Below are 24,513 nucleotides of genomic sequence, written 5' to 3' on the forward strand. Positions count from 1 at the left end.
GAAGATGGTGCAATATGACTGCTAGCCACCATCGTCTCCTGGCTGCTCGCCAGAAGATAGTGCAGTACGACTGTTGGCCTTTGTCGTCTCCCATTTATGTCCAGGCGCCCCCAGCCGACCTCACCGAGGCCAACCAGGAGCACACATATCTGCCCAGGCGCCCCCGACTGACCTCACCAAGGTCAGCTAAAAGAGCACCTAGGAGACGACGACGATGGCTACCAGTCGTAATGCATCGTCTGCTGCCAAAAGGCAATGAGCTGCTGCTGTGTAGCAATGCAGTACCATGTCTGGCAGCACCCAGGAGACATACGGTGACGGTGAGCTGAGCGGGCTCCATGCTTGCCGTGGTATGTCGTCTGCACGGGTAACCCAGGAAAAAAGGCAAGAAATGATTTACTGCCATTGCTTTCATGGGCGGGAGGGGGAGGCTGATGACATTAGCCCAGAACCACCCGCGACAATGTTTTTGCCCCATCAGGCATTGGAAGCTCAACCCAGAATTCTAATGGGTGGTGGAGACTGCGGGAACTGTGGGATAGCTACCCACAGTGCAATGCTCCGGAAGTCGACGCTAGCCTCAGTACTGTGGATGCACTCCGCCGAGTTAATGGTCTTAATGGTCTTAAGTGGGGACACACACAATCGACTGTATAAAATCGATTTATAAAAAATTGACTTCTATAAATTCGACCTAATTTTGTAGTGTAGACATACCCTAAGTCCCTTTAAGTCAATTTAAATCAGAGTTATTATTATTGTTATACATATAGTACCAAAGATTAACATGGAAATGTGGGAATAGAGGAGTTGGTGGATTTGGAGGATGCTGTGGAGACAATGATAGTATCTTTGTGGAAGGAGGATGGAGTGCAGTGAAGAAAAAAAAATCACACCAAGGTTGGGAGTCTGAGAGACAGGAAGACTAGTGAAGCTATTGCCAATGATGGAGACAGAAGCAGGAAGGAAACATTTTGGAAGAAAGATGAGGAGTGTAGCTTTTGACATGTTGAGTTTGAGATGACGGCAGGCCATACAGGAGTAAAGGTGAAAGATACAGTCTGAGATGTGAGTTTATTTACAGTGAGACAGGTCAGGGAAGAGGTGACAAGTAAGTGTTGATGGGAGGGGGGGCACAATTTAAAGGTTCGGGGGTGGCATGTAACCGCCTCATGCGTCACCTCTGGATCTAGAACAGAGGTTTTCAAACTGTGGGCTGGGCCCCCCGGAGGAGCACAGAGAAACATTCGGGGGGGGGGGGGAAAGAGGGCAGCAATGCCAAGCCTCTTGGGCAGGGGGCGCCAGGCTGTTGGTAATGGAAGGTAGGGCAAGCCCTGCTACAGTGCGAGTGGAGCAGTTTCCCCCAGACAGAACCCCTGCTATAGGAGTGGGAGAGTGACCTCTGCCCTGGAAACAGGCCTGAGGTGTTTGCCCCACAGAGGTCTGCAAAGCAGGCAGCAGGAAATGCTGGGACTCCAGCAGCAGGGAAGGAGAAGCAGCCCCATGTAGTGGGTCTGGGAGACAGGGGAGAGGCTCAGCCCACATCCAGTTGCCTCACTGCTTCCTCCTTCCCTGTGCTGCACAGACCCATGGTAAGTGCTGCTGCCAGGGGGAGCTGCTGCCTCCTCGCTGCTGGGCATCGCAAGGCCTTGCCCACCCTCACCGCTCTGTGGGACAGAGTCTGCAGTGGCCCCTCTGGATGGGTCCCCTCAGAACATTTAGCTGTTAGCAGAAAATCAGGGGAGGGGGGGAGGATGTCACATGACCTTCCCTCATACATTGCCTCTGGGTCAGGGGTAGAGAGGTAGCTGTGGATGTCATCAACATGGACACAATCACAGGAGTAGATAAGCCTAGGGATAGTGTGTGTAAAGAAGAAAAGAAGCCAAAGACTGAGCTCCAAGAGTGGGAGAGGATGAAGGAGCCACCAAAGGAGACATTGAACAGGAGGTCACAGAGGCAGGAGGAGACTGTGAAAATGCTCTAACCAAAAGCAGTTCTCAATAACGACTATGCATTAACAATTATTCTTGTTCATTTACTTAGGCTTATGAGTCAGCAAACTGAAGTAATAAAAATGATGAGAGGAAAGGAGTGGATATTTCCAGGAAGGCTCTCTGAACAATCATATTGTGCTAAAGCAAAAAATATATAAAAACTGAGACAAACCTCTCTCTGCCTTCTTTTCTAGTCCGTGCTACCTGATTAATTTCCATTGCTGTGAGCTTCTTGGCAACACGGTATTGCCAGATATAAAATGCTTCTTTTGAAGCTGCTATCACATGGGTTTTGGTCATTGTAACAAATAATGGTCCTGTAATACAACCCAAACAGTAATAAAATTAGAATGGCAAATTAAAACATGGACCAAATTCATCAAATGGAAACAAGTGACATTTTGCTCAAGTGGACAGAATTGCATCTCTCTAGTCCTATGGAAAAAATAACTACAGAATACCAGTATATTTCATTCATTACTAAGTTACTTCACTGTAGCTGTATATACATAGGCAAAAGAAGGGTATTTTTCAATCATGTGAGCTCAATCAAGTTAGCTTAAATCAACTGAATCTCCCCCTACTACTTCTTAATACCTGTGCACACACAGTTTAAACACAAAGTATTGACTCAGGAAAGCTAATCCAAATGAACTTTTAAAGTGGATTAGATAAACCTCATTAAACCCCTGTGTGGACACACTTAATGTGTATCCTTAATTCAGTTTAGTTTACTTTAATTCACTTTGGAAATGTATTAAGCTGTATTAAAGTCACTTTAATTCTGAAGAAGAGTGTCTATGGCGGGGTTTAATGTGGTTCAATGAACTGAATGGATGAACTATCAAGCTACAGATCAGTAAGGAGATTCTAGGGACATCAAGCAAAGCTCTAATGATGTGTATGCAATAAAATCAATATCCTGGTCTTGATTTAGGATTAACTATTTCAGCCCTGTCTATTTTTTTATAAATCTCCTAACTGATCTGTAGCTTGATAGTTCATCCATTCAGTTCATTGAACCACATTAAACCCCTCCATGGACACTCTTCTTCAGAATTAAAGTGACTTTAATACAGCTTAATACATTTCAAAATATATATATAAGTCAAGAAAACATTTGAAGTGGCAAAAAGCATGACCCAAAGAAGATAAAGCACTATGCAGGATTCCTTGACTGCAACTAGGTGAAAACAATTAGAATTTTGAGCAAAACACATGACTTGAAAGTGCTGTATGTATGACAGACTTGTCTTAATTAATTATGAAAGGGCCAAATCCTGAAATCCTCCTTCATTAATGTGGACTTAATGATTTGGCCTGAGGAAAACATGCATTTTGCCTTCTTTTAAATTTTACAACCGACAGATCTTTTAAATGGAAATTAAAAGGAACAGCCACAGGGGTGAAATGCTTGCAAAGTGCATGGAGACTATTTAAAAATATCATAACAGAGGTTCAAACTAAATGTATACCCCAAATTATAAAAACAAACAAACAAACAAAAAAAAATGCTGCTGCCCACCCCCACAGCACCAGTGGGAGTCCTGGACCACCTCCCCCACAGCATCCGCAGCCCACCATGCCCCCACCCCCCGCCCAAGTTTTAGTTAGGGGTATATAGTAAAAGTCATGGACAGGTTACGGGCGATGAATTTTTGTTTACCGCTCCTGACCTGTCCATGACTTTTACTAAAAATACCCGTGACTAAAACATAGCGTTACTTATGAGCAACTCATACTCATTAACCCCTCCCAGTTTTAGGGCAATCTGTTTCAATATGCTTTCACTACCTAGCAAGATTAGCTATGTGCGCTTGAAGAGCAAATCCTTCTTTAACTCTGCACTTCATGAGCTTATAAAAAGTAAAGTGATGCACATGCTCAGTAAGCTATTTTTAAAACTTCATAACATGGTGAAATTACAACCAATGTTCTCTTGAATAAATAAGATACTTTGCCTTTTCTTTACTACTGCCAAATTTCAACTTCCAGCCATTGTGGCTGTAGAGCTGCTAAAGAGTTACTATATATATTTAATACAGTAATATATTTTGTACTCTCATATTCAAAAATTACTGAATATTTTTGCTCAAACTTTTTTTGAACAATCATTCTGGGGCAGAGAGCAAGCATGTGAAAACATCTCCTGAAAGATGAAAGTTCCTCAAGATATGAACAACTGAAAATAGGGATTTAGAATGTCACTGCCACATTTCAATAACAACTATTGAATGCTGAATTGGACAACAGGGCCTTATTAACTGAAAAACTGTGAAGTTTGTCAGTTTATTTTTCTCTTTTATCTGTCCCAAAGCTTCCCTCTGATTGTTAAGAGTGCAACTGACAGTCCTTACTAAGGCAAAACACCTCACTGGCTTTACTGGGAGTTTTGCCTGAGTAAAGACTGCAGGATTAGTAGCATTTGCCAACCATTTGAAAAATTTGTTTAATGCAACTCAACCAACTAACCAGCAGGAAAAGTTCATGTCTATCAGATGAACCTGCCTTTCTAATGTTTAATTGTTTTTAATACTTAATGTTACAAAGAGGCACATATATTATCCTTGGATGACCCTGCAGATGTAGTAACGAGAGAAGTTGTTTTTAAAAGTAAAGGTTATTTGGGAAGCAGCAACATGTTTTAGTGAAAGTGTGAGTCAAACTAGTTTAACAGATCTGAGAAAGGATTCACTCTTTAGAAATGTGCATTTGTTAATAATAGAAGCATTACTGTAGCTGTAATGGAAAAAGTTTAAGTCATTAAAAATATCTACTGAAAAACAGAGAAATGGTACCAGTTAAAAAAAGCTCCCATTGTTAATAGGTTGCATTAATCAGAGAAGTCAGGGTAGGTTCAGCCTTTTTTATGAGCAACAGAAGTGTGTTTATAGAACTAAAGTATTTACAACTACTTTATTAATAAAAAATTGTGGTTTAATACTCAGTTCCTAATACATATCACAGTTTACTCCACAGTGACCTTGAATTTCTATTGTTTACTCTCCCATTATATTTAAATCTAAGAGGAAGGCATAGTGGCTGATATAATAGAATCATAGTCGACATGACACAGAAAAGTGAAGGATTTGTAGAAATAAAATATTGTTGTCCTATTTAACAGTTTTTCACAGTAGTTTAAATGACCATAATTAGATATTTGGTATAAGAGGTGGAAAAAGCAACAGAACAACATTGTTAGTATTTGCTTACCAATGTCGATATACTTTGGATCGAGGGGTGTACCAATAGAATTGCAGAGAACCAGCACGTACTGTATGGAAATAAGAGCAAAAATCAGTGCTACTATGTTTGCTTAGGTTGGAAAGTTAACATTCTGTACAAGGTCATCCTTTTGTGAAATGCTGCTCATAACCTGTACATCTCACAGGATCACAATCCTGTTCAGCAGCATGGAGAGCTGAAGTACTAAAGGCATCACAACCACAAATGCAATGCAAAAATGAGAATAATGCTACTCTGACCTCCTACCTCTATATGAGTCTCAAACTATGAAACGGGGCTTGAAAAAATGACTAACCACATACTATCAAAGGATTGCATCTACTAGTCAAAAGATGGCATGAAAGAACAAAAGGCCCCACCAGCAAGAGGTAATATGCTGGTGACAAGGCCAGTCTCCCAGGCGTTGATAGACATGATAAATCGACCCCCACTGGATTGATCGCTGCCCCCGATTCGGCGGGTAGTATAGACATACCCCCAGTGTCTTAAAAGGTGTACTGTGCTGGGATTCCTTATAAGGGTCCTGTCCTTTCAGACATTTCTCAAGCTATGTTTACACTGCAACTAGACACCCCAGGCTCGTGGGACTCAGGCTGTGGGGCTGTTTCATTGCAGTGTAGACTTCTGAGTTTGGACTGTAGCCTGGGCTCTAGGATGCTGTGAGGTGGGAGGGTCCCAGAGCTCAGACTGCAGTCCGAGCCTGAAAGTCTACACTGAAATGAAGCAGCCCCCCAACCTGAGCCCTGGCAGCTGCAGTCAGCTAGCATGGGCCAGCCACAGGTCTTCCTTTGCAGTGTAGACATACAAAGGATGGATGCACTGAGGGTATCAGCTTCAGGATAACAGGTATATGATACATTTGCAATCTGACACCTCTGTAGCTGCTAGAAGGCAGAGTTCTTGCTTTGGCCTTACCCACCTGCCTTCCCAATACCACAGGATTCTGAGCAGCTACAGAAAAACTGACTAGAATCTTGCCGCTTTTACTCTGCTGCTACTGCTGCTTGGAAAAGCTATGAACATTAACAGATGATCTGGATCAGTCTGCCAAGAGACTCAGGAAGATGTGACTCGTAAACGAAATGGCAGCTTGGACCCAATTCTCTAGAGAATGCTACTTATTTGCCATTGGTATGTTTATTTTTCAAATCCTGGAATGACAACATTTACATCAATGACTGAATAGGAAAGTGAGGGCCTATTAAATGAGACAAATGAAAACTGACAGCAACATGTGCTGCAGGAGCTCCAGGTTCAAAAGCAGGATTTCTATACCCGAGATCATCAAGAAGCTGGTATACTTGCTCTCCAAGATATGGAAAAGAATTAGTTCTCCACAGTTCTTTCATTTTGCTGACTGAGTCATGTAACTGCAGAGGCTATGGAAAAAACTGTATCACCTGCCCCTTTAAACTGCTGCACAGATAGCTTGCACATAAGAAGGCAAATATATAGCACTTAAAATGCATGTGGTGTACGAAAAGCCTGTCGCTCAGAAAAAGATAAAATATCTGAGCATCAAAAAAGAAAAGATCTTTTCAGTTTTTCAGTAGGTGATCCACTCTCCTCATTCTCTCGGTAAGTAGAGAGCAGTTGCTAAAACTTAATGATTTATTTTTCTCTGGTTTTCTCATAATTGTTCATTGTAATTTTAAGCCAGAATTTTAGATTTCTGATTAAATACAATGATATTCCTTGACTTCACTATCAAAAATTGAGACTCCACACCTGTTGTTTGTAATTGTAATTTTAACCCTCCCGCCTTTTTTTGAGTGGGGGGGGAAATTATCCGTACATTTTAACCCACTCTCAGTTTCTCTACTATATCCTTGTTGCTGCACTTCTAAGATTCTATGTCATGAAATCAGAAGAAGGCTGATGGGACAAGAGTTTCCAAATGCACAATGGAGTGGGAGGCAAGGAGAGAAATGCGCTGCTGGAATTGAAGAGGTTGCATTACACTAGGTCTGAGCAAAGTAGAATGTCTGAGAGTTAGAAGAGGTTGTCAAGCCACACCACTGTATCCTCTTCAAGTCCAGCTGAGGATCCCTCCTCATCTTCCCTTGTGATACCCTCTAGGCAATGTTGCTGGAACTAGCCCTTTTGACTCATCAGCTCCACTACAGTATCTGTCACAAAACTCTCCTCTTGAGGTCATGATTCTAGTTAACTATATCTACAGAGAAAGAAAATCTTAGTATATACATATGATATATTGCTTCACAGAGCAATTCTAATGATCCAGTAGCAGAAAGTTAAGCTTGCCCACTTCTGTCACTGAATGTTGACCAGCCCTTAGTAGTAAAGGCAGCATTGCAGATACAGACCTACCGGTAATAAGAGAAGTGGAGAAGAAACTGAAAGATAAGAGACATTTGTAATCCTGAACAATTAAAAATAAAAGGGTTTTGCTTATTTATTTCCAAGAAAGAAGATCAAATGTCTTCACCCAAACCAGTAGAGTTGCAGATTTTAAAAGGTGCAGTCCAGGAAAATCTCTCAGTTAATTGCACTTCAATTTAGTTGGATGTTTCTGGCCATGTATCATAGGACCATATTTCCAGCACACACCACAGCACACTATTACTGTACAATCAGTTGAATTAGCACTAAAATGATTCTTTTACCGTTGCACCAATTGACTCCATCTCATGCTCCTCCTTTGTAAGCAACATACAAATGATATAGAAAATAACTGAATTAATTCAGAAATGAATGCAGTAATCATTAAATGATGTAAATCTGGTAGTTAAATGTACATCTATCCTAGACATTTTTACAGCATCTATCATCATAGTATCTAGGTGCTACAAAGAAAGTGGAATGTGAGATGTAAACAGTTCATGGTACTAACCCTTTAGCAACACATACAGACCTTTTATATAGCTATGAAAGATCATACCATGAAAGAAAGAAGAAACAATACAAGCATAATTTATTTTTATAATTCTGTTTTAAAAACTTAAAAGAAGAAATGGCCCCTGTAGCCCCACCTCACACTCACTTTCACTCTTTATATTCTTTAATTTTCCAGTGTAGACCAGTCTTTGGACTTGAAGTTGGACACTACATTTGGAAATGTACATTTTATTCCATCTTTTCCCACCTATTATTTTAATCATATTATCTCAAAATCTTTTATTGTTTTTATAATTGATAGGGACATATCTTGCATATTTTAGTATGTCTCCTATAAAGGTCTGATCCAAAGCCCATTGAACACAATAGAAAATCTCCCATTAAGTGCTCCCAATTCAGCATGTACTTAAATCCATGCATAACTTTAGGCAACTGAGTAGCCACACTGACTTCAATGGAACTGTACAGGTGCTTTCATACCTTCCTGAATAGGGGCCTAAATTAATGGGTTTTCATTTATTTTAAAACAAAAGATGTCTAACATGTAGATTATCAGTTTAAGAGTGACTCAATATATCAATGACTTTTTGATGATGATGATGATGATGATGGATGATGATGATGATGATGATGAAAGGATTGCAGTCAGATATGTCTAGAAAGACAAGTTAGTGAGGTAACATTTTATTGGACCAACTTCTTTTGGTGAGAGACAAGTTTTCGAACTTACACAGAACTCTTTTTTCAGGTCTGGGTTTATAATAGTTATTTCATTTTCTGCTTTCCATTGATCAAAACAATCTTTAAAGTCTTGATTTTTTTCTAAATACTGATCCTGTATTTCTTTGAAAATTGTTTTCAAGGTTTCTAAAGCAGCAACAGTTAACATTGCTCCTCTTCTTACACATTGTAAGAACAATGAGGATAGGGTTTGTTAGTTAACTCCTGCTGCAATTTTTGTCTTGTTAAAGTGTGTCCCATCCCAATAGTGGCTATGTTTAATTGAAGTTGATAGAATGGTGCAGATTCAGAAACTGAGGTACATTTTCCTACCACCTGACTGCAATTTTAAGGTTGGCCACATTTGTGCCTGACAACATCCATTTAAAATTCAAGATTGTTTCAAACGAGATATGAAAAAAAAAAAAAAGATTTTACCTGAGGTTGGTTTTCATCAGCTTTAGTTGCCAAAATGCAGAAGTCTCCACAAGTGGTTATGGAAATCAGACTCTTAACATATTTCACATACTTTTCATTGTTTTTTGTATCCCAAAAAACCACACAGTATTCAGGACGATCCGGTCGGGTATATGCATAAACCACTGTGTTGGAGCAGTAACCCCACTGACAAGAAGAAGAACATTGTTAATTTTGACCAGAAATTATGCAAATTGAGTGACAAGTAGTACATTGTTACTGTAGAAAAAGTGTGGTTCATATACACTACTAGCATCCATCAGTATTTCCCCCTTCCTCTCAAGAGAAATGCTGTATCAAAAATTGTGAATTTATTCCTGTTCTAAATTTCTGGATTAACAATCCAGGAGACTGAAGCCTTTTGTAAATTAACAAATTGGGTAGGAGTTAGCTTTCCCACACTGCTACACCAACACATCTCAATCCTGAACTGGAGTAGTCCCCCAGGGATGACAGAAGAGTTCATTTTCCACAATCAATTCTCTTTTGAGTTTTTTACAAGTACTAATTGCTGTGTTTATTTTTGTGATGTGAACACTTGCCCTCTGGGAATAGGACTGGGAATGTAGGATTGGAAGGGACCTCAACAGTTCATTTAGCCCAATCCCCTGCACTGAGGCAGGACTAAGAACTATCTATACCATCACTGATAGGTGTTCTTAAAAACCTCCAATGACAGAGATTCCACAACTTTCCTAGCACTTTGTTCCAGTGCTTAACTACCCTTACTAGGAATCTTTTTTGTAATGTCTAGCCTAAATCTCTCCTTCTGCAATTTAAGCCCATTACTTCTTGTCCTGTCCTCAGTGGATAAGGAGAACAATTTATCTTCCTCCTTTTTATAACAACCTTTTACATACTTCAAGATTTATGTCCTCCCTCAGTCTTCTCTTCTCCAGATTAAACAAACCCAGTTTTTTCAATCTTTCCTTGTAGGTCATGTTTTCTAGACCTTTAATGCTTGTTGTTGCTCTCCTCTGGACTTCCTCTAACGTATCCACATCTTTCCTGAAGTCTGGTACCCAGAACTGAACACAGTAGTCCAATGAGGCCTTATCAGTAAGGCTACGTTTTAGTCACAGGTATTTTAGGCACTGCCCCTGCAGCTCCCATTGGCCACTGTGGTTCCCGGCCAATGGGAGCTGTGAAGCCAGCGCTCTGGGCGGAAGCAGCATTCAGAGCTGCCTGCCAATGCCTCCAACTAGCAGCTGAGCAAGAAGGATGTTGCTGCTTCCGGGGAGCCCCCCAGCTTAGCACCGCCCAGAGTCCGCCTCACCCCGTCTGGTGCCCTAACCCCATGTCCCTCCCACACCCAACTCTGCTGGTGGGGGAGGGAGTGGGAGGGGGCGGTGGCCTGAGACTGCTTCAGCAGTAGCCGGTGTGCCTGCCACAGGGGCTACCTGAGCTGCCCCTGAGCCAGGCGCACCAGCTGCTGCAGAAGTCACGGAGGTCATGCAAAGTCAGTTTGTCAAGATCATTTTGAACTCTAATCATGTCCTCCAGAACACTTGCAATCCCTCCCAGCTTGGTATAGTCCACAAACTTTATAAGTGTACTCTCTTTGCCATTATCCAAATCATTTATGAAAATATTGAATAGAACCAGGCCAGATCCCTTCCAGCTTGACTGTGAGCCACTGATAAATACTCTCTGGGAATGGTTTGCCAACCAGCAGTGCACCCACCTTATAGTAGATAAATCTAGGCTATATTTCCCTAGTTTGCTTATGAGAAGGTCATGGGACACAATAACAAGCGCCTTACTAAAATCGAAATATACCACATCTACCCTTTTCCCCTATCCACAAGGCTTGTTAACCTGTCAAAGAAGACTATTAGGTTGGTTTGATATGATTTATTCTTCACAAAGCCATGATCACTGTTTCTTATCACCTTATCTTCTAGGTGCTTACAAGCTGATTGCTTAATTATTTGCTCCATTATCTTTCTGGGTACCGAAGTTAAGATGTCTGGTCTATAAGGTCATGTCCACAGTACAATCTTAAATCGACCTATATTAGGTCAACTTACAGCCACTGCAGAAATGACTGCAGTAGCTGATGTCCGTACCACTTTCCTTCTGTCGGTGGTGTGCATCCTCAACAGGAGCGCTTCCACTGACTGAAGAGGGACAGTGGAGGGCGGGAGGGGGCTGCGAGCCAGGGCTCTCAGTTCTGCGCAGCTCCCCACTGGGAGCCCAGCTGCCCCCTGGCGCTTCTCGCCTCCACGTTCCCAGCCAGGAGCAGCGGAGCAGCTGCCCATGGCTTCTTGCCTCCAGCAAGTAGATCTGCGCCCTAAGTCCAATTGGCTGCTGTGCTCCCAGCGGGGAGTGGGGAGCCGGGAGCCTGGGTGGCAGCCTGGCTTGGAGCAGAGACCTGGCAGCAACCCAACACAGGAGCCCAGAGCCAGCTTTCTTGTCAATTTCACAACTCTGGCAGAGCCAGGAAATTGACAAGAATGACAGCCAACAGCCAATGTAAGGAACACAGTGTCTACAAAGTCACTGTGTCACCCTGACTACACCAACATAAGCCCTATGCCTCTTGTGGAGGTGGAATTATTATGTTGCTGTAGTAGGGCACTTACATCAGAAGGAGCAAGGCAGTAGTGTAGACACTGACATAGTTAGGTAGACAAACTGCCTTTTGTGGATCTAACTCTGTAATGTAGACCAAGCCTTAATCACAAATTGTCCTTATTCTGCATTTTATAGCTAGGTACTGTATTTGCCTTTGTCCAGTCCTCTGGGATCTCTCCCATCTTCCACAAGTTCTCTTTTCATAGAATCATAGATGATTAGGGTTGGAAGAGACCTCAGGAGGTCATCTAGTCCAACCCCCTGCTCAAAGCAGGACCAATACCAACTAAATCATCCCAGCCAGGGCTTTGTCAAGCCAGGCCTTAAAAACCTCTAAGGATGGAGATTTCACCACCTCCCTAGGTAACCCATTCCAATGCTTCACTGGAATGTTTAAATTCCTGAACTTGAAGACATCTAACTTGTCTAAGGGCTTGTCTACACTTAAAACACTACTGTAGTGCAGCTGCACTGCAGTGCTTCCATGAAGATGCTACCTATTCCAATAGGAGAGATTCTCCCATCGGCATAGGCACGCCACCTTCCTGAGAGGCAATAGATAGGTAGACGGGAAAATTCTTCCGTGGACATAGCAATGTCTACACTGGGGGTTAGGTCAGCTTAATTGTGTTGCTCAGGTGTGTGGATTTTTCACACCCCAGAACAATGTAGTTATAGCAACCTAATTTCCTAGTGTAGACCAAGCCTATGTAATTCTTAACTTTTTTTTTTTAGCCTCAGATTCTACCCCATTTAAACTGACGTTCATTATGTTAGTTGTCCAATCACTGCTAACCTTTTCGGTGAAAACAAACAAAAAAAGGCATTTTCTGTTATTGTCTTTTCCTCCAAATTTGAGTAATGGGCCTGCCTGGCCCTTGGTCTTGTTTCTAATGTAGTTGTAAAATGTTTTCTTGTTACTCTTTATGTCCCTACCTAGTTTAATGCCATTTTGTGCCTTAGCCTTTCTAATTTTGTTCCTACATAGTTGTGATGCTTTTTTTATATTCATCCTTTGTAATCTGAGCTAGTTTCCACTTTCTTTATGACTCTTGAGTTTCAGGTCATTGAAGATCTCCTGGTTAAAACAGGGTGGTCTCTTAACATACTTCCTATTTTTCCTACGCACTGGAATAGTTTGCTCTTGTGCCTTAATAATGCCTCTTTTAAAAACTGGAACTCTCCGGAAATCTTTTTTTCCTTTAGATTTGCCTCCCAAACACACAGGAAACATAATAAATCAAAGAAATATCCCAAATCCTGCAATCTTACAAGACTTGGACAGGCCAAAATAACCAAGTGATTATTAAAGCATTAAAAATAACTCTCCCACAATAACCCTATAATTTCTTACAAAAACAAAGAGCACCTTCTTCATCCCTCTCAAAAATAAAGAATCAGTAAAAGTCTGGGAATATGGAATCAGAGAGAAGACAAAAAGGCAAGGCCAGCAATGAAAAGGACAACCATTGCAATTTAGGATGAACAAATGATTTTATCTTAGCTAAATGGCCACGTATTTTCAATTTGTTTTAATCGTTTCTTAGGGATTATCTGAAGCGAAAAGATAGATATACCCCATCAGAGAAGGGAAAGAGTGCCCTTTAAGAGTGAGACATGATGGGAAACCTCTCTCTGATATAAAGAAAAAAGGAGCTCAGCCTGAGGAAGTTTTGATAGAGGCAGGACCTATAGGAATTGAAGATGTAGCCCATCTGAGAAAACAACTGGTGTTTTTTCTTCCTTTGTTAAATATGTTTTTAATTATGTTCTAAGAAATAACAACTGTTTGGAAAGTGCACTTGGTTGGTTAGCACATTCTATGCCAGGAATTAAATAATACCATCAGGGGAACGTGAATTGTTACATAAATAGTATTGTAAATTTTCAAGTCTATGCAATATTCTTTTACTGTGTGTCACCATATATAGCAATGGTCTCAGTGAGCTAAGGGGTAAGTTGTGAAAGTCCAGGAACCACCAAAATTGTAAATACGCTACTTCTACTGATAACAATGGTGAGATTACCAATAACTGACAGTGCCCAAAATGTATTCCAGACATTTTTAAAAGGAAAATTCTGCAACTATCAATCTTATATTTGGTAGATACAATCTCCAGATTAGGTAATCACTGCTATCCAAATAACTGACAAATCATTCTAAACAGTATCAAAAACTCAAAAACTGTAGCAATAATTCAAGGTTTTAACATTAAAAGAAATAATTAAATCTTGCTATTGTTAGAGAAACTTCCACTCAATTTATGTTATATAATAGTAGATACAAGACCTCCCACATTCATTATTTTTTCTAGTGGCAAGGAATATTAACTGCTTGTCATACAATTCTCAGCCTTGTGGCCACTTGTTACTGTTGTTAATAGTACTTAAAAGGAAAGATACTGGGGACTGGATGCTTTAGTAGACTGATAATGGGATACTAAGCCTTTCAACTCGAGGTCATGGGTTCAAATCTGACCCAAGTCAATAATGACTTTCAATCACTACCATCTGATAGTTGTTCAGTGGCCAGTGTGAACAGCTACTTCCCATTAGAAAGGTACTGATATAATCAGAAGGGCACACCAAAGTCATGAAAAGAAGTAATAAAATGTGCTACATATTAAAGGAAGAAATGTAGCTTTGAACTAGCAATCTTTAACATTGCTACTAAATATATTGTTAATAGACTCCATATGTTTGCTGCATTAATAAAGTAGAAAATAATTATGAAAGGGTAATTAAATCCAAATGAGCAGCTAAGAATCTGTATCTTTATGCAAGCACAACTGTTCCCACAAAGACTCAGTTTTGCAAGGGAAAGAAATGCAGCTTACACACAGAGTTCTTAGAACTCAGTTTTCAAAATATCCCTTATTCCTTCATCTAACATCTCTAACCCAGGTCTGGAAATACATACATCCTGGGATGCAACCCGAAAATGTTTTTTCAGTGTTTCATACATACCAATTATAGTTATAAGTAAAACAAATAAATATAAAAAGTCATAGGCATGTGTTCCAGTTGTTACAAATTTCCCACAGAACACACTAGGCAGCACTTCCTCTGAGGCTGGTTAGAACTTTTTTCCAATGTGAATTTCCAGAACTTCTTCCAGCAAATTTACAATGAACTATCTGGAGTCTTTTCCTAGCACACACAGATCATTCTCCAGAGGCTTTTTACAGCAGAGTGAAACACTGTCTTTAATTATAGTTGCAATATGTTCTTCTGAAGGTTTCATGTTATGCTCTTTCATCTTTTCAGCTTTATTTTACAGTCTATTTAAATGCTAGTTAACAAAAACTTGAATGGTTAACATAAATAAGCAATCTTTTCAATTCATTACTTCAATCATCCCTCTCCACTATTATGTTACCTTTAAAATTGAATAGCAAGGAATATTCTTTGTTCAGATCACAGTTTTTTCAGAATGCTGACAGCATATATTTGCTACCAGATAACATCAGATAAAACAGGAAAGCAATGCTTTGCTAAATTCTTAGCCAGGAGCCCAGTTTGTACTGCTGTGTTTGTCATCTTGAAAAGTCATATACAAAACATAGTGTAAAGATTTTATAGGCACTGTTTAACTGTACCTAAACATAAATGTCAGTCTACTTGCCTTTTAATAAGTATATTGCCGGTTTTATAATAATATGATTTTTTAACTTTACACAGGAAAACAAATGTAATATAATTGCACCGAATAAAGTTATTCTTAATGTCAGATTTTCCCCAGAAGGTGAAATGGTTGAAGCAAATCTTTACAAATGAACCAATAGTCACGTACACTATTCAAATGTGCTAGAAGTCTACACAGACTTCAGGGCAGGGGCGGCTCTAGGAATTTCGCCACCCCAAGCACGGCGGCATGCCGCGGGGGGCATTCTGGCGGTCGCCGATCCCGCGGCTCCGGTGGACCTCCCGCAGGCATGCCCGCGGATGCTCCACCGAAGCCACGGGACCAGCGGACCCTCCGCAGGCACATCTGCGGGAGGTCCACCGGAGCCGCCTGCCGCCCGCCCGGCGACCGGCAGAGCGCTTCCCGCGGCATGCCGCCCCAAGCACGCGCTTGGCGCGCTGGGGTCTGGAGCCGGCCCTGCTTCAGTGAGAATGGGATCTTTCAAGTCTCCCAGACATATTGGTTTCAGCTATATAGCACTGACAGGGATAAAGCTAAGGCCCTTTTCACGCTACTACTTTTAAATGCAATTTTGTGACCAATTACAAATAGGACAGTTCAGTTTCTATTCGCATAGCAGTATTTCTGCCATCACAACCATGTTTACACTCACTGCCCAATGGTATTTGTATAAGTGCATTCTGGGAAAATCTAGGAAGCTCTCTCATCATGTCTCCAGCACAGGACAGGAAGCCAAAGGAAACAGCTTCTGTGATGCTGACAGACTAGGTAACAACTCATGCCCAGGCCCCTAGGCACTGACGAACGCATAACTGGAAACCAGTCTGGCTCACCTGTCAGCCTTGTTAAAACGGATGTTAAGTTAATAAGAATGTGTTTATTGTTTAAACTTGATAAAATGCTTGTAGGACGTTGCATGTACTGATCTCACTCATAACATCTGTAGCCCATGGTATAAAGTTATATTGAGTGTTTGCATTGTAAACCGCTGTAACTGTGCAACTCACCAAACAAGAAAGAAGGATTAATTAGTGTAAAGTGCTGGTCCTGCACACAAGACGACCCACTGAAACCAAATGAGCCATTGAAAGACATCAAAGGACAAAGTCTTTGTTGACTGCCCCCCTTCCCTCACCCAACATCCCTAGAGAGCAGACTGGCACCAACACCTGTTCTATCAGCTTGAACACTGCGGGATAGGAATAAAAATGCCTGACCAGAAGGAAATAGAAGTAGAATTTGGAGAGGGCAAAATTTCTAAGCATAAGAAAGGGATTCCCAAGCTGCTTAGCTTGGATTAGGTCTAAAGGACATATAGAGCTTCCGTATGACAGCAGTTTCTGTTACCTTTTGAAATCTAAAACTGTAACTGATTTGTGTTGTAAGTTTACCTGCTTTAACCTTGTAAATATTTCTTTTTCTTAGTTAATAAATCTTTAGTTAGTTTATTATAGAATTGGCTACAAGCATTGTCTTTGGTGTGTGATCTGAGGTACAAGTGACTGGTCCTTTGGGACTGGGAGTAACCTGAATATTGTTGTGATTTTTGGTGCAAGGGACCATCTATATAATAAAGTCAAGCCTCTCTAGGTATCTTGATAGATCAGAATACCCAAGGAGACTGCGATTCTGCGTGAAGGCTGTTCTAGTGCTTGGTTGATTAAATCTACACATAACCAGTTTGGGGGTTGTGCCCTGTTGTGAGACGCTCTAGACAGCTTGACAGACATAAAAACAGCATCATCAGCATGTGATCTAATACTCTCTGGGATGCTCTAGCACAGACAGTTGGTAAGAAGGAGAACCAACCAAACTGGTTTTACACAAACATGGTTGGATAGCCCTGTCTGAGCTGTAAAAAAAACAACAAAAAACAACAAAGTACAGAACTGATAAAGGTGAATACTCTTAGCTGCAATGATTATTGATAGAGTTTTAACTATGTGATGGGACCCAGCCAGGGTCTCCCACAGTCAGCCACCTGGCTAACAAAATTGCAGAGAAAGTCTAATACTGTGGGATCTGCAATTTCTGCAATAATCGCAAATTAAGTAGGGCCTTAGTGATGGGCAGATACAAACCATGTTTTCAATCAACTATCCTGGTGACTGGTTACAAACTTTAGGTCAGGTCTTCACTACAGACTTATACAATTACATTACTCAAGGATGTGAAGAATCCACACCCCTGAGCAACATAGCCAGAGCCATCCCTAGGATACGGCAAATCAGGGCAGCTGCCCCGGACCCCATGCTTTGGGGGGCCCCCATGGCAGCTGCCCTGAATCGCCGTACCCTAGGGATGGCTCTGTGTGCATGTCGTACAGGGGGCGCAAGGCTGGCCCGGGGGGGTGGGGAGGTTAACTTTGCAGTCATATGCTGCATCTACAGAGGAAAGATTCAGATCCATAATTTTCCACCAGTGCTGCTTCACCAGTGGTAGCAGTAGTGGAAATGGTAGGGCACAGAAGGCTAGGGTGACTATCAATGAAAGCTGGTCCCGTCAGGTAAAGTTTAACTAAATAACAATAGACACACTTGAGCCCTGTCTCAACTGTAACTTCCACTCTTGCTACAACTAGTGGTGCTTTACTGGTGGTGAAATTTTTCAGTGTAAATCAAGTCAAATATGCTAAGGATGGGTTACATTTTTAAAATAAAAGCATGGATTTTTCAGAAACTGATGGATAAGTTCTTTCCCTCCCCCACCCCTGCCTCCAAAAAAGGAAGTTTCCTGCTCCCCTGCTAGCCCTGACGGAAGCACTAATCACAAACACTAGCAAATTCTCATCTAAGTAGTCATGAAAAATTTAACAAACTCATTTAGAAACAGATTTATCAAAGTGTCTTAAAGTGCAGTAATGATTAGAGAAAGAGTGCCTGTGGAAATGACACTGATATAGTGTGTATTTATTTCCCATTAATACCTTCCATATTATATTTGAGCAGTTTAGAAATCAAAACATTTTGGTCCGAATTCCAAGCTTAATCTGGCATGCAAAAATTAAGCTGCATTCTTTTCACTCTGCACAAAATCAGATCATCAAAACTTAGTTAATTTGTTGATGACACATAACACAGAACAGAAAATAGCTTGCTCTACTAGCTGTGCATTAATGACTGTAATAAAAGGTATGTTTGGTGAGAAGCCTGTATGGTGAATACATACACAAAGGGAGTGGATATATGCAATAACAAGTTACCATTTCTACAGGTATATTTTCTGATAATAACCATGTTTTAAGATTTTCCAGTAAATCAAGTGCTACATTACTACCTACCTTGTAATCTGGCCGAATGTTTGCAAAATATATAAAAGAATCAACAGCTAACCCAATCTTCAGTCCACCTCCCTCCCAGGACAATGCTGACATCTGCTTGCCAGGAACTTTCAGTGTACGCAAATGCTAAAAAAGAGAATATTTAAAATATACACAGAGTTGCCAGCACTACCACATCATTAGAGACAAATGGTTAGACATCTGAGGCTAAATCCCACTCTCACTTACACCAGCAATACTCCATAGTTACAGTGATCACAGAATTTGGCTCTTGTACTCTTAAACAGATCATAAAAAGAAATTAATTTAATTTGCATTACCATAAAGTATTATTTTGCCTTCACTGCACTGTTTTTTTGTCAGAAAGAGAAACCCACAAAATTTGCAATATATTACTCACGCATAACTCAAACTCATAAAACTAAATATTAAAGCACGAATGAAAGCATACGTGTATCTTCTTTCAGTCCACAAGTATATGCTATTTGAGCCACTTTTAAAATAAATAACGTCCCATTAATAATTCAGTACTGACATTTGACATTTCTCAAGAATTTGGTTTATCCTGACATTATAATCCTATTTATCACAGCAGCCAATTGAGATGTTACTTCCAAGCACAATTGCTAGAACAAAAAGATGACAAATTTAGTAATTTGTCTTGATTTTTATAATATCCCCATCACAGGTATACGTACAATCAATTTTGTATAAAAATTCTAACATACACACACAATTATACTGACATCAATAATAAATCCTTTCCAACCTTGTTAACTCTTTCCCTTCCTCACCCCTATCCCATCTATAAAAAACAGAGGGGGGAAAAAGAAAGTTAAATGTCCAGTTATGTCTTTTAATTATTACATAGAAATAAATCATATAATTTATAACAGATGGTAAATTAATTCCCATTTTACAACACTGTTTGAAGTTATAATCAGTAAACCTCTTGACATTCACAAGATGCCACGTTTGATAGCCATATGATTCTACCCCAGTCCTGCAGACACGTATGCAGGTAAAAAAATTTACACACAACTAGTTCTATTCTCTATATAAAGTTACTCATGTCTGTACATCTACTCCTGTTTGTAAGTTTTTGAATAATCAGGGCTCTAGTATGCTTTCATTTTATGTTATGGCTTCTGTTGAACAGATTGCCAACACATCTGACCCCGATTTTCATGCCTCAGCCTGGCCTACTTTTCGAGGGCATAACTTAGTGCCCAAATTAACTGAAGGTGCAAATTTTACTATGTATATGACTGAAGTGTCCGACGGAGGGTGTAATACAAGTACTTAACTATGTAAGTCCAAAATATATTGCGGACATAAATTACACTCACAAAAAGAGAGGACATTTCCTGAAAACTTGAGCCATTATCTGTGAGTATTTGAATTAGTCCAACACAATTTTCCAGACACCTCAAAATTAGAATGTATACTTATGAATATTTCTGCATTAATCTAGAATGCTGGATTCAGTCATGAGACTTCAGTAATGAGACTAGTAGGCTTAGACGTCAGTTAAATTGTCCCAAAGATTTGGGCACTAAATATTCTAAGGTGTGGAACAATCCTCCTCCAGAAATCAGGATGACACTGGATCTTATCAATTTCAGAACAAAATGTAAGACACATCTCTCCTTGTTATAAACTTATCAAAACTATCTTCAGAACTGGTTTGGCCTTCCTTCCCTATAAGAACTAGACATTTCCTCATATGCAAATTACCTCTACTTTACATAATTTTGTTGATGCTCAAATATCACAGTGGCTAATCTCTCTATGTCTAACCTACTGTGAGAGCAGCATCACCAACAAAAAAATATTAAAAAACCCATAATTTAGAAGGAGGAGACTGGGTGGGTGGCCTGGCCTTAAGCTCTAGCTAATCAAAGGCCTTTACTTGGGGGGTGGGGGGGACAAGATCAGGTATAAAAGACTTTTGGGCCAGATTTCTAAAAGTATCAGTTAAGCACCTAAATATCTTTAAAAATCTGTTTCTTTGACAAAACTATACCCCCAACAGATATATGAGGGTTAAATACAATTTATTACTGCTTCCAGAAGCTTCTGGGCCAATGGGCTTCACAAATGTCAGGTACTACTTACTGAGTTTTACTGAATTTGGCTTATAAAAATATAGTTTCAGCACAGTATACTAATACTGTGCAGTAATAAATACACACAATGAACTTCTCGAATCATGATGTTTGATAAGTACACTACCCATGCAATTAGTAGACAAATTCCCTACAAAAATAGTATTTAGAAGACCTCAATATACTCTTAATATATTCAAACTACAGTGCACTTCTGAAACACTGATCATAGTTTGGGTAATCACCATACAAGGAGGCTGAAATTATTTCGTGGAGTTGCTCAACAATAAGATTACACCATGCAGTTAATCATGTTAAACTTAAAGTTAAAAAGCCCAAACAACCAACCTTGGTATACATTTTGTTTGTATGGTGTGCATTTTACATCTGAAGTAGGATGTTAAATATATTAAATATTTTACCTCACCAAATGGAGTGTAGAACTGCACAAGATTTACATCTTTATCCTGAGTAGTTGCTTTTTGGAAGCCTGCCACAGCCAACACACTTCCACAGTGGTTCCACTGGATACTCACTACATTCATACCAGTGTCAATCAAAACAGGGTCTAGTTTTTAGAAAGAAAAAAGTGTAAAAAGTGTAAATACTAATTTTGGACAAGAATGGCTCAGTGTTCAGTATCCCACACCTGAGCAAAAAGGCCATCAGTTCAAGTTTTAGGTACAGCTAAATTTAAGTTATTCTAGCTGTTATAACTAAAGGGTCACACACTGTTACTTCTGTAGGCCAAGTGCATTGCAAACACCAACATACTCCTTGCATTTGTCTATTCCCCCCACAAGCTCCCTGTGTGCCATCTTCCCATTCTCTTCTATTTCAGGGACTCCCTAGCACACCTATCCTCATGCCAGGAGCTCTGTGTGCTACTCCATTACCCCGTCCACCACATGCCAGGGCAGGGGTCCTGTGTGCTCCCCCACTGAAGTCCCCCTGGCATATGGCAGAAGGCATATGCTCCCCCATCCAACATGCCAGTTGTGCTGTGTCCCCCCACGTTCTCCTCACTGCATGTCATTGTCTCCATTTCCCTCCCACAGCAAGGGCACTGTGTGCCCGTTTGCTCCCCAATAACCCGTTCCTTACCATGGCCAGAGGTCTGTGTGCCCCCCATAGCAAGGTCTCCTATTCTCCCACTATGCCAGGAGTTCTGTGAGAGCCTCCCATTCCCACCACCATTTCTTTTCTTTCTGTCTGGGGCCGTCAACTGATTCTTTGATCTATAGAAAATCAGAGGTGGTTGAAGCTGCTGGGTCAGCCAAGCAGATGTCAGGGTCTCCATGTGTTCCCTATTTCCCCCTTCTGATTTTCACCAAAAATCAGTATGGTTCTGACTGTTGATGCCTTGAACATTCCCTGGAATTTTGGAATTGATGAGATGAAGCATTCAAAAGTTATGACATTACAGACAAACAGAGACATTTCTTCAAGTTCAGAATAAGACCTCACTTTGCTCAGCTAAAAAGAAAATTGTACTTACTTTGGTCATTCTCATGTCTCATTATCTGGCATCTTCCATTGTCAAAACAGATAGCAAGGCAAGGGCAATCTTGCTCAGTATAGCCCTCTGTACCAGGGTACCAATGTATTCCAGCAATACTGAATGCTCCAGTTACATTCACTAAACAATTCAGTTTCATTTTCATCTAGAGATGGAATTGTTTAATCGTTTAACAGATCTATCACATATTTGACTAAGCTAGCCATAAATGCAACGTATATTTATACCAACATTTTACAAATTATTAGAGCTGGGTGGGAAATGGTTTTCTCATCCCAGGAAAATTTTCAAGATTTCAAAAAGATTTCCCCATTCTGATTCAGGACAAAAACTCAAAACTTTGAAAATCTGAAAAAAAGAATTTGTTCAGGTCAACTGATACTGATTTTGTTTTGATAGTTTCAATATGTTTAATTTAGATTGCAATCTTTTAAAAATTATTAATTTTAACTATAAATTAACTTAAACTTCAAAGTCATTTTGAACCAAATAAAGAAAATTTTCATTTTGAAATGTCAATAAGAGACATTTTGACAATTTCAAACACATTTTTCCCCCCAAATTTACTTCTAAACTGGAAATTTGTCAAAACTCACCCTGACCCTTTCCTGATGAAAGCTTTGGTTTAGATGAATCAGCATTTTTCAACAGAAAATTTTCCAATCAGCTCTACAAAAGGCCCCCCGTTTGTTTAAAGTTTGCAGATGTTACGTCTTATAAAATAGAAATGTACTTACAAAGTAATTCAAGAGAGAACTGGAAAAAGCTAAGATTTTTATATATTTGTAATACACTATTACAGTATGTTTTCAAGAATCAACCGGGCTCACCCTTCCCCCATACTCTCAACAACATGAACTTTGGGTAATAAACAGTAAATGTACAAGAAAAAGACTCAAAACATCTGGAATTGTTTAATGCCTTTTCTACACTAGCAAAAAGCTACACTGATTTTGAAAATGGTTTAGAGCATACTCCACATTATTGCTCCGTGAACAATATGGGAGGCCTTGTTTGAGTAACAGATGCTAAACAATGCTAACCAGAACCATGTTTGAGACTAGATCGCAGCTGGATTTGAACACAGTTCTCCAAAATTGTTATCACAGAGTTTTAAAATTGCACAGTGAAGACACAAAGAATGTTACCCACTTTTAAACACTCACAAATGGTAATAGGGCTAGAGATTGAGAAGGGGTAGTAGATGTTTACCAATCCCTTCTTTCAAGGCTACTGCTTTTTCATCTATTTGCATCTGATCTCTTGTAGTTATATTCCTTTTATTTCTTTTTTCTTTTTAAAAAATTGATATTTTTTTTTTCTACAGAAGAATTATTTTAAGTCTTTTTGGACTTTTTTTTTAAAATGGCCTCTTCTCTTAATTGATACACCCACTTAATTATGACAATAGGCTGTCCATCAGGATGGACAATTAGAGGATTTTTCTGTACTGGGTTGTTGCCTAAAATATAATGGTAAACATTCCAAGTGTATCAAAAAAATGAAGTCTATGTTTTTGTAAAGTTGGCGCTTTGCTACTGTTAAGAATTTTCAAACAGTTATTCCTGAACTCCACATAACTGGAAGATCAACCTAAACAATGGCAAGTAAAATAAACACATAGACAGAAACATAAAGCAATAGTATACATATTTATTTTCCTTCAAGGACTTGCTGATGAGATATAATTCTTTTAAGAGCTCTAATTTAATATACTAAAATTCTGTCTCACTGCTAGACAGCATGGTGGAAAAATGAAGCCTTGTTTGATGCCTAAGATATGTTAATATTAGTACCAATGATGCATTAGCTTCATTTCACTTACCTAGCATGTACATAAATGTTTTCAAATTTCTCTTTTAAATATTGGATTGCAAGGCAAAGAATGTTTTAATTGATGTTATGTTAATTTAGCTGCTCAAATGATGGTGTATTTAAACTTTATCAGAATATTTACATTAGAAAACTTGATAATGTAAAAACCTGCATAAAATCAGAATAAGAAGTCTTCACGTAGGACCTTGTGTAATTCTGAAGATTCAAAACCATCAAATTAATAAAAGATTATAGCTACTACTTGTAAA

General features: G+C 39.7%; 1 protein-coding gene across 2 annotated transcripts in view; it reads right to left on the reverse strand.

Annotated features, from left to right (window-relative positions):
- Positions 1-24,513, reverse strand: part of WDR35 (WD repeat domain 35) — an 82,607-nt gene that overhangs the window by 39,797 nt on the left and 18,297 nt on the right. The window contains exons 7-13 of one of the 2 annotated variants that reach the window (XM_039531150.1): positions 22,409-22,574; positions 21,333-21,478; positions 18,803-18,928; positions 9,261-9,446; positions 7,871-7,903; positions 5,211-5,271; positions 2,170-2,314 (exon numbers count right to left, since the gene is read on the reverse strand). In XM_039531150.1, coding sequence (XP_039387084.1) covers positions 2,170-2,314; positions 5,211-5,271; positions 7,871-7,903; positions 9,261-9,446; positions 18,803-18,928; positions 21,333-21,478; positions 22,409-22,574 — 863 coding nt within the window. The remainder of the gene's footprint in view (positions 1-2,169; positions 2,315-5,210; positions 5,272-7,870; positions 7,904-9,260; positions 9,447-18,802; positions 18,929-21,332; positions 21,479-22,408; positions 22,575-24,513) is intronic. The other variant, XM_039531151.1, reaches the window with a different exon arrangement.

Source organism: Mauremys reevesii, linkage group 3 (genome assembly GCF_016161935.1).
Source record: "Mauremys reevesii isolate NIE-2019 linkage group 3, ASM1616193v1, whole genome shotgun sequence".
NCBI classification, from domain to species: Eukaryota; Metazoa; Chordata; order Testudines; family Geoemydidae; genus Mauremys; species Mauremys reevesii.